General features: G+C 54.1%; 1 protein-coding gene across 1 annotated transcript; it reads right to left on the minus strand.

The window, feature by feature from the left end:
* Window positions 1–900: 900 nt before the first annotated feature.
* TGME49_268000 (hypothetical protein) lies at window positions 901–11,466 on the minus strand (the record flags this gene model as incomplete). Its single annotated transcript, XM_018781493.1, has 15 exons — window positions 901–963; window positions 1,253–1,333; window positions 1,783–1,938; window positions 2,425–2,507; window positions 3,287–3,334; window positions 3,941–4,035; window positions 4,559–4,675; window positions 5,099–5,166; window positions 5,734–5,839; window positions 6,433–6,521; window positions 6,992–7,058; window positions 7,693–7,840; window positions 8,009–8,219; window positions 8,508–10,144; window positions 10,863–11,466. 15 exons carry the CDS (start codon window positions 11,464–11,466, stop codon window positions 901–903), a joined length of 3,573 nt encoding a protein of 1,190 aa, XP_018636529.1.
* Between the last annotated feature and the right edge of the window lie 952 nt (window positions 11,467–12,418).

The raw sequence follows: 12,418 nt of genomic DNA on the forward strand, positions 1-12,418 counted from the left end.
TACTAAAGTGGCTTTTTTCGTTCATACGAGTGCTACCGAGTCGATCCGGTGAGCGGCCCAGTTTCCTGAGTGAAGCGTCCGTGCGCCTTGCTCCTGAGACTGTCGAAAAGGTGAATCTTTTTGAAGAGTGTAGAGCGCCAAGGTCGGAAGTGACGAAGGCGCAAAACCTATGCTTTCTGTCTCGCTGGGTGTCTTGAGCAGACGTGCGGTCGGCTTGCACGATTTTCCCCGGCTCCGCCGCGGTTGCGACAGAACCCAATGCGTGCAATAGGAGAAAGTGTGTAAAGTGAAAAAAGTGACGACTGCCCCATCACGGCATGCCGTTCTCGCGAATGACACAGATTGAACAAACGGGAACACTGGTTTTTTGCCTGTTAGTCAAAATCGATGTCATATGTGCCTGAGAACTATCTCTGTCGTTTTCCGGTTCCGTCTTTCCTCCCTACTCCACATTTTTCCGTTTTTCTACAGACTTCTCCACAGGTCTTCAGTCCGGCCGGGAAAAAGGGAGGTCCTCTCGCCCGCGAGAAAAGACTCCCGCTCGGGCTGTTTCTCTTGCGGTTCATTTCTCTATCGAATTTCGTTCGACCCTACAGCGCTCAATCTGGAGAAAGCAGCAATGGTCACGGCAAAAGCTCTTGTGGTAGCTGTCGCCGGCACGAGGCCCAGAAGCTCCTGGCGTCCATGGCACCGCAGGATTGCGTCTGCCTACGACAAAGACTGTCCCGAGGGCCCCCGGCAAACAAAAGCATTCAAAATCTAAAACGGTAGTCCAACCAGCAGTGTATAATCATAAGAGACAACCTATAAGCAATCCTGTATCACAGAAGATTACTTCCAGTACAGTGGCGCCGATCATACCAGCACCAGAGTAGCGGATACATCCCTGGTCGCGCGGCCTCATCGCCCGAGAGCAGCCAACTTGGAAATGCGCAGAGGCAGCAGCTGGAGCGTCTGTTCGCACTGAAAAAACAAGACAAGGATCCAGAGAGTAAGCGAAAGGTGAACGGTAAAACGTCCAAGCCAGGCCGTGCTTGTGCTGGACTACGGACGTTCCCCAAGAGTCAGAAGCGCAGTGGACAAGGTTGAGGGCGCGGAGACACGCGTGCAGCAAGAGAAGGCGAACCGGGTCTACGGAGTGATGAAGGACGTAGAAATGAATGCCGGAAAAAAGGGCCGAGGGAGAAAACAGTTCAGGCGAGAATGAAGAGGCAGCTTCCGGATACGCAGGAAAAGGGGAATTGCGTCTTACCAAAGAGAGCTGCCGAAGCAGGAACGAGTCAGAAGACTCGGTCTCACGCTGGGACAGAAAGTTTCTCAGCCACTCGTACTCCTGTGACCAACGAGAGCAAAACACGGAAAAAGTCCGTTGTCATACCCTCGCAAATGTACGTTTTCCTCGCTTCTCGCGGGACCAACGGCGACGTACAGAGATAGAAACGCTTGTCCTTATACTCGCTTGAAAGCCGAAATGCCTCATATCAAAAAATGACAAAAGGCTTCACTCATACATATATTTCATGAAGCATGAAGATATGGGTAGATGTTGACATACAGCTGCATCCGCAGCTAGAGGGAAGAATATCCATACGCGTACACAGAGTTCTCTGTTTATAAATAGGTATGCATGTACACTTTGTAGGCAAACACACACTGGGGGGCGGATCAAAGCGATTTCTCTGTGGTTCTCCCACGAGGACAAGGCCGCCCGTGAGCGACTCCGAACAAGGGAAAACACAGAAGAGAAGTGTCTTTCGTGGAATAAAAAAGCAAAGGACGTACCTTCAGAGAGCGAACCATGCCCTGAATCATCTCATCGCGATCTCGTCCGAGTCTCATCAACATTTTCGCTCGAGTCAGACGCGCAGCAAGGTAGAGCGGCAGCAGCTCCTCGCAGACTTCGTTCTCTTCTGTCTTCTGGCTCCGCGACGAGGCTTTCTGAAAGGGCCAGTGCGTAGCGAGAGAAACAGGCAGGCAAATGAGGTTGCTGAGCAACAGGTACGGAAGGCCCAAAGCGGCGCGGACACAGGCGGGTAAAAGCAGAGACGAGCTCTTCAATCTCCCTGCCAATTGGATAGGGAAACGCGAGACTCGCGGATAGATGAGGCGACGCAAGTACATGCATGAACCAGACAGTCCAAGCGTGAATGACACACATATAGGCGCAAAGCACAGGCGGCAAGTATAGAGGGAAAGGCAAGGAGAGATAAAAAGAGCAACAGAAAGACAGAAAGAACGTGTCAAACAGAAACACGGAGAGACGAAGGGAGCGAGAGACATACAGAAAGCGTCAGGAATCACAAGAGTACTCTCGAGCACAAGTTCGCGCTGGTGAACAGGGAGGCGAGTGATATGGTGTGAGAGGAGGAAGATGTGCTTGAGTTTCAGGCGCATCTCTTCGGTAAATTCCTGAGAATTCTCTACCTTCTGGAAAGACTCAATGAACTCTGAGAAGTGGGCGACGCTCCGCTCGGCGTATCCGTGCAATTTTGTACTTTTTCGCATACCTAGCAGAAAAGCCAGAGAAGAAAGGAGACGCTCGAGACGAATGAAGGTCAGTCCAGTTGCGAGACAGCGAAAACACGCGAAAAGAAAAGTGGGCGAACATGAATAACGCCGGCCTCTCTCCTTCAGTACAAGGACTCACTATGTACATCCGTACATCTGAGCTGGTGCTTGGCTGTATACGCTAGACGCTAATCTCCCGGCTAAACCTCCCTTTTCTTTGAAAAACAGTTCCGTCCTCGTTGTTAGTATGATTTCAAAGTACCAGAGAAGCCTTGAGTCTCCACTCATTCGGAACTATACATATATGTATTTATGTATGAATACGTACACTTCGGTACGTAGACGTATGCATCAATCGAGAGACGAAGAGAGATAATGAGGGAGGAAGGCAGTCTAGTAAGTCGGCATCACTTCTGTGTGTTTTCACAAACGCAGAGGTGCGATCCGAACAAACGAAAGCATGTGCGAACAATCGTGGGATGCCGTAAGGAGACTGTCGCGGCGATCGATAATAGAAGCTCACACGAAAAAATGCCAGGGGCGCGGGGGGGCTCATTAACTACGAAGTGAGTGTGAAGAGAAGAGAGACACTTGAGACGCGAGGGAAGACCAGGAAATGAGGAGGGTATAAACGTGAACGACAAAACCGACGCACAGGCCGCAAAAGAGCGAAGAAGGCGCGAGCTTTCGAAGCGACCCTGAACATCGCCTATCTGCGACAGCTGCTTCCCTGCACTCTGAGGAAGGACCTTCGTTTTTTCTCTGGGAAAACGCTTACGGGTGACTTCCTCCCGCTGGACAACATCCGGGTTCATTTCAGTGACATCTGTGAAAAGTTAAAACACAAAGACCGCCGCTCAATCTCTCATCCCCAAGGCCACTTGGGAGAGGCTTGCGAAGAGGAAAGCACCTGAGTCCCGTGGCGATTCTCCCGCAGGCCACCGACATTGTGGGGTCTTCTTCACTCCCGCCTCCCATCGCTCTCTGGTTTTCTCTGACTCGCTTCATGGTTTTTGCTGTGGTGATCATCCTTCTTCATTCTGACTTCCAGGGTAACTCCGTCTGATTCTGTCGTTCCTCCCGTCCTTCTGTGCTTGGGTCCCTTCTCTCTCAATGCACGGTTTTCTCGGCTTCCTTTTAGCGGGCACCCCACTCGTTCGTTTGTCATCCGACACTGCGTCTCTCTCATGAAGTCTTGGCAATTTAAACTAAACCGCATCCGACTGGATTCTCACTCGCTGCCTCGCGAGGCTCCTCTCCTCGCGGGATTCACAGAACTCCTAGATCCAGAAGGGAGGACGTGCATGCCAACGAAACAAACGTTACATATAAGAAGACTAATCCAATGTTTTCATCCAAGCTGGGTGTTTCAAGAGGCTCAGCGCCAATCTAAAATCTTCCGAAGCGCTTCGTCTCGTTCCCCCGCCTTTACCGTCGTCGAGGGCGGCATCCCTGTTTATCTGCCCCGTCCACTTGACGTCGTATATCTCCTTGTAAGTCTCGCCCAATTCGAAATGCATCTGGCGCCTAGACGAGGCAAGAATAGAAAAAGCAGAAAGGGGAGATTGTAAACGCCAGTCGAATGGAGGAAACACGACAGAGAATCCGCGCCGTGTCTCCAGGGCCGGAGCATGAGGCACTGATGACACCCACGGCCAGCGGCCCGGAAGGCGAAAAAATTCAGAGAGACAGTCAAGAGAGAGAGAGACGAAAACTCGCGAGCGAACTGCCAGAAACAGAAACTGTGGAAAGGGGAAATGACTAACGGCAGGTTGGGGGGAAGCGCCCCGTGGGTTTCGTAGCAGAGCCACCGATGTAAATCTGTTGTAATGCAACATATACAACGCAAGATAAAATGTAGTGCGACGAATCGTTTGACGGTACATCAGATGCATACAGAGGTTTCTTAGCTGCGACGGCCTCGTACTCCGCATAAATACAGGTATCACTCTCGCTTTTAAATAAGTGCCTCAGAAGCACCTTGTGCATCTGCTACAGCGAACAGGAAGTCCGGAAAAAAACGTCTTGCATGCGACAGAGGCTGCCTTACACAAGGTCGAGGTAGTGCTGAGGGTTCAGCTCCACGACAAGCGCAGCGAGCAGCTTTGCTCGGCGAGAATGCATTGCCATGTACCGCTGGACGTCGTTTTCAAAGAAACTCAGCTCCCTGAAAAGACAGAGACGAACAGCCGAGGCATGGGATACTGGTGACCGGATCAAAACGGGGGACGAGGAGTTTCTCCGGATCATTCCTGAAAGAGCGTTTGAGAAAGGACACCTGGAGAAAGAGAAGTACGAAGGAGCGCGGGAGAGTTAACAGGTTTTTCAAAAGTCAGTTGCGATGCCAGGTGATGGAAAAGAGGATGTTACGCGTAGGATGTGTGTGAACGAGGCGATAGCTTGCAGTAGCACCCTTTGATAGTGAAATGGGCCCTTGATCTCTTCTGTAGGTCCGCCCAGCCAGAGATGTCCACGCGGAAGCGTGACGTCTGAGATAAACAAGCGTCTCAGAGAATACACAGCCAAAAGGTGAACAGCTGAGGCAGACGACGAACAGGGAAGAGGGAGAGAAAGAGCTGTAGGTCCTTACTTGTACAGGGCAGCTTCGCGAATGATCAACCGCGTGTGCTCAGTCGTCCAGCCATCCAATGCGAAGGTCTGCAGAGACGCACTTGAAAAACAAGTGAGCTGTGAGAGGCATCGCATGTTCCCACGGGGAGTAGAAGATCCCTCGCAGCTTGGCTTTCGCCTCACTAGCCGCTGACGGCGCCTCCCCCCCCCAGCGAACTCCAACGCTGGCGAGTCCGGTCTCTTCCAGGTCGTCCTTTCTGTTTCATGCATGACGTTGCCCCCCAGCCCTGTACCTCTCGCGCGTTTTCACTCTTAAGACTCCTTTAAGCCATCGGCCCTGCTCCCCCACAATTTCCTGTCGCTTTTCCTTTGCTAAGCATATGCTCCAACGGGCCCCGGTGCGCCTGCCTGGCCCTGTGGCGAAGTGCTTCCTCCAGTTGAACATTTGCAGCCAATATTCTCATTTCCCGGGATGCACCAAGAAGCTTCCCTTTCTCATTGCTCCACGTCTTCTTTTCCGTCCGGTCGTTCTCTCTGGCAACGAGAAAGGATTGCTTTCCGTTTCGCCGCCTCGTCTGCGTCACCGTTTCTTCCCTGCCTGTCGTTTCTCGCGCGCATGCTCCTGCCTCTTTCTCCTTCAGGGTTCTCCCTCACCTTCAGCGCTGCCTGAGCCTCGTGGTTGGCCATGACAAAGAGACATCGAGGCGCTGCGAAGTCGTCGCAGAGAGCGAGTGCCATCAAGTGCTTCGAGATAAATGTTCTGCAGCAAAGCAGGCATCATGAGAAAACGGACAATGAGGGCTTGTTGTTTCACAAAAGCACCACAGAGCGCCGTTCCACACAACTGTCAAACGTGAGTTTAAAGATACGGCAACACACGCTGCTGACAGCGATGCCTTGCACAGGTGCAGCCACGCAGACAGGTTCTCTCTAATCTCGAGTCTTCCTGCTGGTGAGCCTAGCCGCTCGCCGCTTCTCGCTTTCTTCTGCTTTTCCCTGCCCCCGCTCAGAGACAGAGCCGCGGACTGTCACGAGCCACATCGCTTCCGACAACTTCTCTGTCCCGATCTGTATTGATGGTGGGCAACCTCCTACTTCCTAATACTATTATCTTTTGTGTGAGTTAATCGAAGCATATGTTCCGAATTCAGTAGTGGTCTGGGTTACACAACGGTTGTGAAGTTCCCTGTCGAGGAAGAAAGGCGTTGCCGAGGTGCCTCCCCGCTGACGCTCCCAGAAGAAAAGCAGTGATTCATATCGGAGACGAGATACATCGGAAGCCGCAGGAGAGAAACGGGCCCCCTGGGAGGCGGTAGAATCGATATCGACTGTCTGCGAAGAAGCACAGCTCACGCGTAGGGTCGGAGAGCAGGAGGCAGGCTGTCCAGTTTGGCCACGCACTGGAGGAACTCGTAATTCATCTTCCTCATTTTCTGCCCGACCTGGAAATCGCCAGAAGAAAGGGGAATATGTATGTCAAGCGACATGCCGCATCCACCACATTTGTGAAAAGGGCGATCCAAGAGTTCTCCTCGACCTTCTCAGTCCGTCCACGCATTTATTTCTACGGGAAAAGAGACTCGTGTGTGAAACCATACACGGTGGTAGATGCAGAGAGACACAGGTACCCGCAGGTAGATGCAGATATAGGTAGAGATAGATACGCAGATAAAGATAGATAGATACACAGATAGATAGACAACGATAGAGGCATATATATATTTATATATATATATATATATACATATATGCACGACCCTCCCCCCGCCAACCATATATAGGCAAATATACTTACACATATTTGTACACAGGCATTTGCAGGCATGCGCTTGCCTGCGCGAATACAGCAGCGATGTCATTGTCAAGCGCGAGTTGCACGTAACGAGATCGGATGCCGTTTCTTCAGTCTCACTTGGTGATGGAAGGGTGCGAATCGCACAGCGCAGCGGAGGTAGAGGTCGTCTGTGAGGCGGACCAGCCTGAGAGAAGGGCAAGCGATAAGAATACAGATCTCGTGTCGGGCTGTCGAAAGTCTTTAAGAGGAACCTAAGGAGATCTCTCTGACTGCAGACGGCAGAACAACTGGCAAAGTCGCGTTTCCTACGCGAAGACGCCCGTAGCGACTGCACTAAATCGGAAGGAGGCGACGCGAATCGAACGAGAGGGGAAAGGTGTGCCTATTAAAAAGAACTTCTTCTCCGAAATACTAGGACTGGGAAAGTGTGTAGGGGAAAGGGGAGGTAAGGCTGTCTCTAGTTAGACAAGTTGTTGCTTGGAGAGCAAGAGGGCACAGCCAAGGCGACTTGGTTCCGCGCGCGCTCTGTCTGAGACGCGCGACCGTTCTCTGTAGGTTCCCGTATTCATCTCACCACGCCTGTTTCCGTTCTTTCCGCCCTCCCTTCACTCTTCGTGGCTAAACACCCAGGAAAAGCTTGTAGACGATCCTGTCTCAGAGATGGCCATGGAGACTTAGACGAGCGTGGGGGCCAATGGCTGCCCTCTCCCTCGTCGGCAGTTCCCGTCTGGAGAAACGGCGCCTGCGTCCTCCTCCGCCTCTCTTGTCGTGTCTAGCATTGTCTTTGTTCTGCGCGATGTAAAAAACAAGAGACTAACCGGTCTTCCTCTCCCCGGAGAGGCCTCCAGAATGTCTCTTCGCTCGCTCGCAGAGCTTCGCTGCAGCCTTTTGCTCGGCTTGCATCTGTTCTGTGGCCGCCAAGGAGCAGAGCCGCGCCGCGTTCCACGGACAAGGAGAAGAAGTCTGCTGGAGAAGCGACACCGGACACAGGTGCAGAAGCGGTAGGCGAATAGGAAGCACAACACGAAAAGGCCGACATCCGAGGCCTGTCAGACACCTCTGAGGCAGACGCCAGGGTGAGAGGCTGTGCCAGACTCTCTGACATGTTAAATGCTGTCCCTTCTCCCCTCCTACCGATGCCTTCCTGCTCCCTCGTACGCTCGTCAGGAACCACCGGTCGCATGTCGCTCTCCGCGCGTGAACTCTCTATTGCTTCCTCCACCGCGTCGCCTTCAGATCCTGTCGCGCGCTTGTCGAGAAGTTTCCGGGCGAGGAATGCCTCAGGGAGAGACAGGAGCGCAAGACAGTCTTGGGCGTCTTGGAGCACAGGAGGGAACTGCGTTGTCTGCGAGGAAGACAGAGGCAAGAGGGTGTAACCGGAGAACGTAAGTAGTGAAACGCAGACAACGACAGGCGATCAGGAAACGCCAAACGCTCCGAGAGAGGCCCGAGACGACCGCGGACATAACGCGCGGCAGTAGGCAACAGGGAACGCACAGTGAGAGGGTGAGAGGCGCCTTCGAAGCTAAGACAGGGTCCATCGGCGACCATTTGCAACCCAAGACTGCCAGCCACACGAAAACGGAAGATCCGAGAGACAGTCTAAGCCTCATCTTCTCCGTATGAACATTACCTGTTTTTCAAGGAGTTCAGCGAAATATTTGTTCTCCTTCCCCTGTCTATCTGCCCGGGTGGCCTCAGCAGCGCCTCTCGCCTCGCCCTCACTTGTCGATGGACGGTCGTCGGACACGGTCTCCGTCGCTCGGCCTTCTGTCTCTTGTCTCTTCGTGAGAGGGTCCAGGAGCCCTGCAGGGTCTGAAAGAACGTCTCTGGAGAGCCGGAGACGCCGAGCGTAAAGGAGGCTCTTGTCCCTGCGTACTTCGGCGAGAAGTTCCTCGAGCGTCCTCGCGTCGGGGCGGCAGATGCGCGCGGTGACTTCTCCGCCTTCGCGATCCATCTCTTCTTCATCCGACTCACTCTGGTCTCCTGGAGCAAGCTCGGGTCCGGCCCTCTCGTCTCCGGGGGGACCGTTTGAATCGACTTCGCAAGCATCGCTCTCCGGCACTCCGCTTGTTGGTTGCGCCTCCGTGGCTTTCTCTCGTCGGCGTCTCGCCTCACGTAGGAGACGCAACTCGTTTAGGCGCTTCGCCTCCTCCTCAACCAGACACTCCGCAGTCTGCAAGATGTACTCCGCTGAGAAGAGAGTCACCAAGCCGCGGCCTGAGCCGGCCAGCGAGGATGCCGACAGAGAAGAGAAGCCGTAGAAGGTCGCGAGCGAGAGGAGGTTTCGAACGATCTCTTTGGTGTCAACCACGAATGGCGAGAAGGAGAAGAAGGTAAACACGAGGCTGGGGAGCGAGGAGGCAGAGACTGGGATGCGGGACACATCAGAACGAGAGGAAACGAAAGCGAAGAGATTGTCTCGAGCCTCGGATCCCACGGCTTCGACCGGCTCACCTCTCTTTCCGCCACCTGTGTTTTGAAGCGCCTCCTCCGTTGCGCGTTCCTCCTCAGGCGTTGCACTCTCCCCTCTGGCCAGACTCTGCTGCTCAGCTTCCTCCCGCTCGCGGGCTCGCTTAAGCAATCTCTCTCGCTTCTCTAGCAACTCCCCCATAGCTGTACACGTTTCCTGTGCGGCCTCTTCGGGACTCGCAGACCCCCCGTTCTCGGTTTCACTGCCCTCAATGGGCAGCATCCACACTTGCGCCGAGACGCACCTCCGAAGAAAACGGAGGGAGTGAATTACGAGGCCCAGGAGACGCGCCGCCTCGCGCGTCTGCTCACTCGCGCTACATTGCGCCTCTGTCTCCGCGTCTTCTGCTCCCTGCGTTGGACCTCTGCTATTTGCGCAAATAAGCCCCGTCCACTCCTCCTCGAGATCGCTCTCCGCGAGCGCGAGGAGCGGCGCCACGCGCGACAGACACGTCCGGGCGTCTCTGCCTCGCTGCCAGCGCGCGTACAGCCCAGAGAGGTCGAGGAGCGCGAGTGCGACCCGTACGCGCAGAGCCGCAGGCGAGAAGAGCAGAAATGACCACACAGAAGACTGCAGACCAGATTTAGAGCCGAAAAGAGGCTGGTAGAGCGCAGCCGCCTTTGCGATGAGTTCCACACACTTTCGCAGCCGCCGCTCGCCCTCCGCAGTCTCCTCTGTGTTGATGTAGTTCTGGCCCAACAGTCCGTACAGGTGTGCCAGGCAGAGCAGGATCCGCGTCGCCGACAACTCTGGAGCCTCCACGGACTCTACCGCGTCCACGATCGGCTTCGCAGAGTCTGCAGAAGCGAGAAAACAGACGGTCGCGAAACGCGAAAGTCATAGGGAGCGAAGAGGCGAGGAACGAGACAGACAGAGGCGCGACAGAGTCGGAGAGGTCACAGCAAGGCAGAGGCGCAGCGAAGGAAAAAGAGAGAGCCGGAGAACTGGAGAAGAACGCAGCGAAGAGAAGGGGAACGGAGAGGGGCAAGGCTAAGCGGATGGAGAATACCACGAGGAAACGGAGAAAAGACTGGGAATCAAGACGCAGCATGCTCTGCAAGAGTCGAATCGAAGTGTGCGGAGGAGCGAAGTCGAGACAGAGCAGCACAGGAGTGAGAGCACGAAGAAAGCATCTCGAAAAGGAAGAGGTGCACCATCAGTGCTCATATAGAGAGCGGATATCATTCACATTAGCAGTCAGCGAAAAGTGCTACAACGCTAGTATGATCAGCACTGTCGTACTCGGAGTGATCACTCGTGAGACAGGACTGCTGGACCGCCGGTTGAGATCTTGAAAATGGACCGAAGATGTCAGGGTCGAGCCTTTCCCCAGCCTCTCCCAAGCGCCGGCTTTGTCAGGAACACTTCAGAGGCATATCCACTGCAGGTGCTTGAATTCGAACACAGAGTTTCTCCTTTGCGAAGGATCCCTCCCCGAAAACGTGGTTGGTCGGCCAGCAGCACAGCGCCAATCCATGGTCAAGTGTCTCTGGCTCGAGAGAAGTTTTGTCTCACCGTTGCGTCTTGCCGCCTCTCTCCCTCGCTGGAGGCGATAGGCCCTATACAGGTCCTGAGCAGTCTTCTGGAGAAGCCTGCGGCCAGCGTACTTGGGCCTGAAGGGCGCCAGGAGCTCCGCAGGCTTTCTGCCTCCGGGTGTCTGGCTTTCTCCGTCTGTTTCTTCGCCTTCTTCTCTCCGCTGACTGTCTCTGACGGCGCAGAGGGTGGCTTCAGCCGCTTCCTGTTCGTCAGGGTCGACGGGGTGTCCGGCCTTCTCGCGCTCGAGAATCGTTCGGTACTCCGAGACCGTTTCCCTCATCAAGGTGGAGAGAGGAAAAAACGGCAGAGTCGGCCGCGTTCCTCCCTCATGATGTGTGGAGAAGTCCGAGGCATGCTGCACAGCAGAAGAGCCCGCCAAGGAGCCGGAGCATCTCTCTCCCAGAGCCGAAGAGAAAAAGAGAGACTGGAGGAGACGCAGAGTCTCCGCCGCCCTTCGGGGCTCCTCGTCCTCTCCGAGCTCTTCCGTCAGCTTTGGCAACGAAGAAGCTGTAGAAGCGGAGGAAAACAAGAAGGGTTCATCCTTTTCCCCCCCCGCTGACTGTGACAGTTCGATATCGGCCATTTCGTTTATTCTGTTTCGCAGCTTGTCTCCTTTGCCTGTCGTGCCGCCTGCCGCCAAAGAGTCTTCCGAGGGCTGGACGACCGCCGGCGTGTTGCGTTGCCAGAGTTGCGGGTGCGGTTTTGTGTACGCTTCCCTTCGTTTCCAAAGATAGGCCCCGCAAACGCGCAAAATGCCACCGATCTCATCTCACTGTACTTCTTGGTGTGTGTCGAATTGTGTGCCAAACATCACAGCCAGGTGACAAGACATGAGTCGAGGAAGAAACGGGTCGTCGGCTAGAGTTCTCTGGGGACGCCGCCTGAGCTGGCCGGAGCTGCAGACGGAGTACAAAAGCCAAGTTAGAATCTCTGGAAGTGAGGGAGAGAAAACGAACAGAAACTAAAGACAACGGATTCCTGAGGAAAGAAAAGCTGCATCCGCGGACGCACTTGCAGTTACTCGGACTTCCACAGCAACCGCTGCACTTTTCGTCCGACAAGACACACCGACGAGAGCGGACACGCGTGTGCGAAATCGCGTCGCACGATGGTCAAAACTCTAACTCCAGTTAAGAGTTTTGGAGTCAAAGTTAATTAACTACACAAGAATACGAAAGAAACTCGGTTTCCCAGTCATGGAACGCATTTTCGCTTCGTCCGCTCCCCAACGAAGATGCGTGTTGACCTCATTTGCAGTTCTTTCACTGTCGTCCCTCCGGCATGTCGAAAAAATGCTGTGGAGGATCGGGGATCTGTGAAAAATACGGGCGTGCCTGAAGCGCGTCTGTAGAGTTTCAATGCCCGAGGCAGAGTACAGGATTGGATTCCGATGGAACTGTACTTCCAACTGTACTTCCACTTATAAGAACCATAGTCTAAGTCACCAGGTTTGCAGTGCCGATTAGATGGTAACAAAAGCCAGACTCCATGTTAAAGAATATAAAGTGGGATTCTTAAGCTTCTGTAAACCACCC

This window comes from Toxoplasma gondii, chromosome VIII (assembly GCF_000006565.2).
Source record: "Toxoplasma gondii ME49 chromosome VIII, whole genome shotgun sequence".
NCBI classification, from domain to species: Eukaryota; Apicomplexa; class Conoidasida; order Eucoccidiorida; family Sarcocystidae; genus Toxoplasma; species Toxoplasma gondii.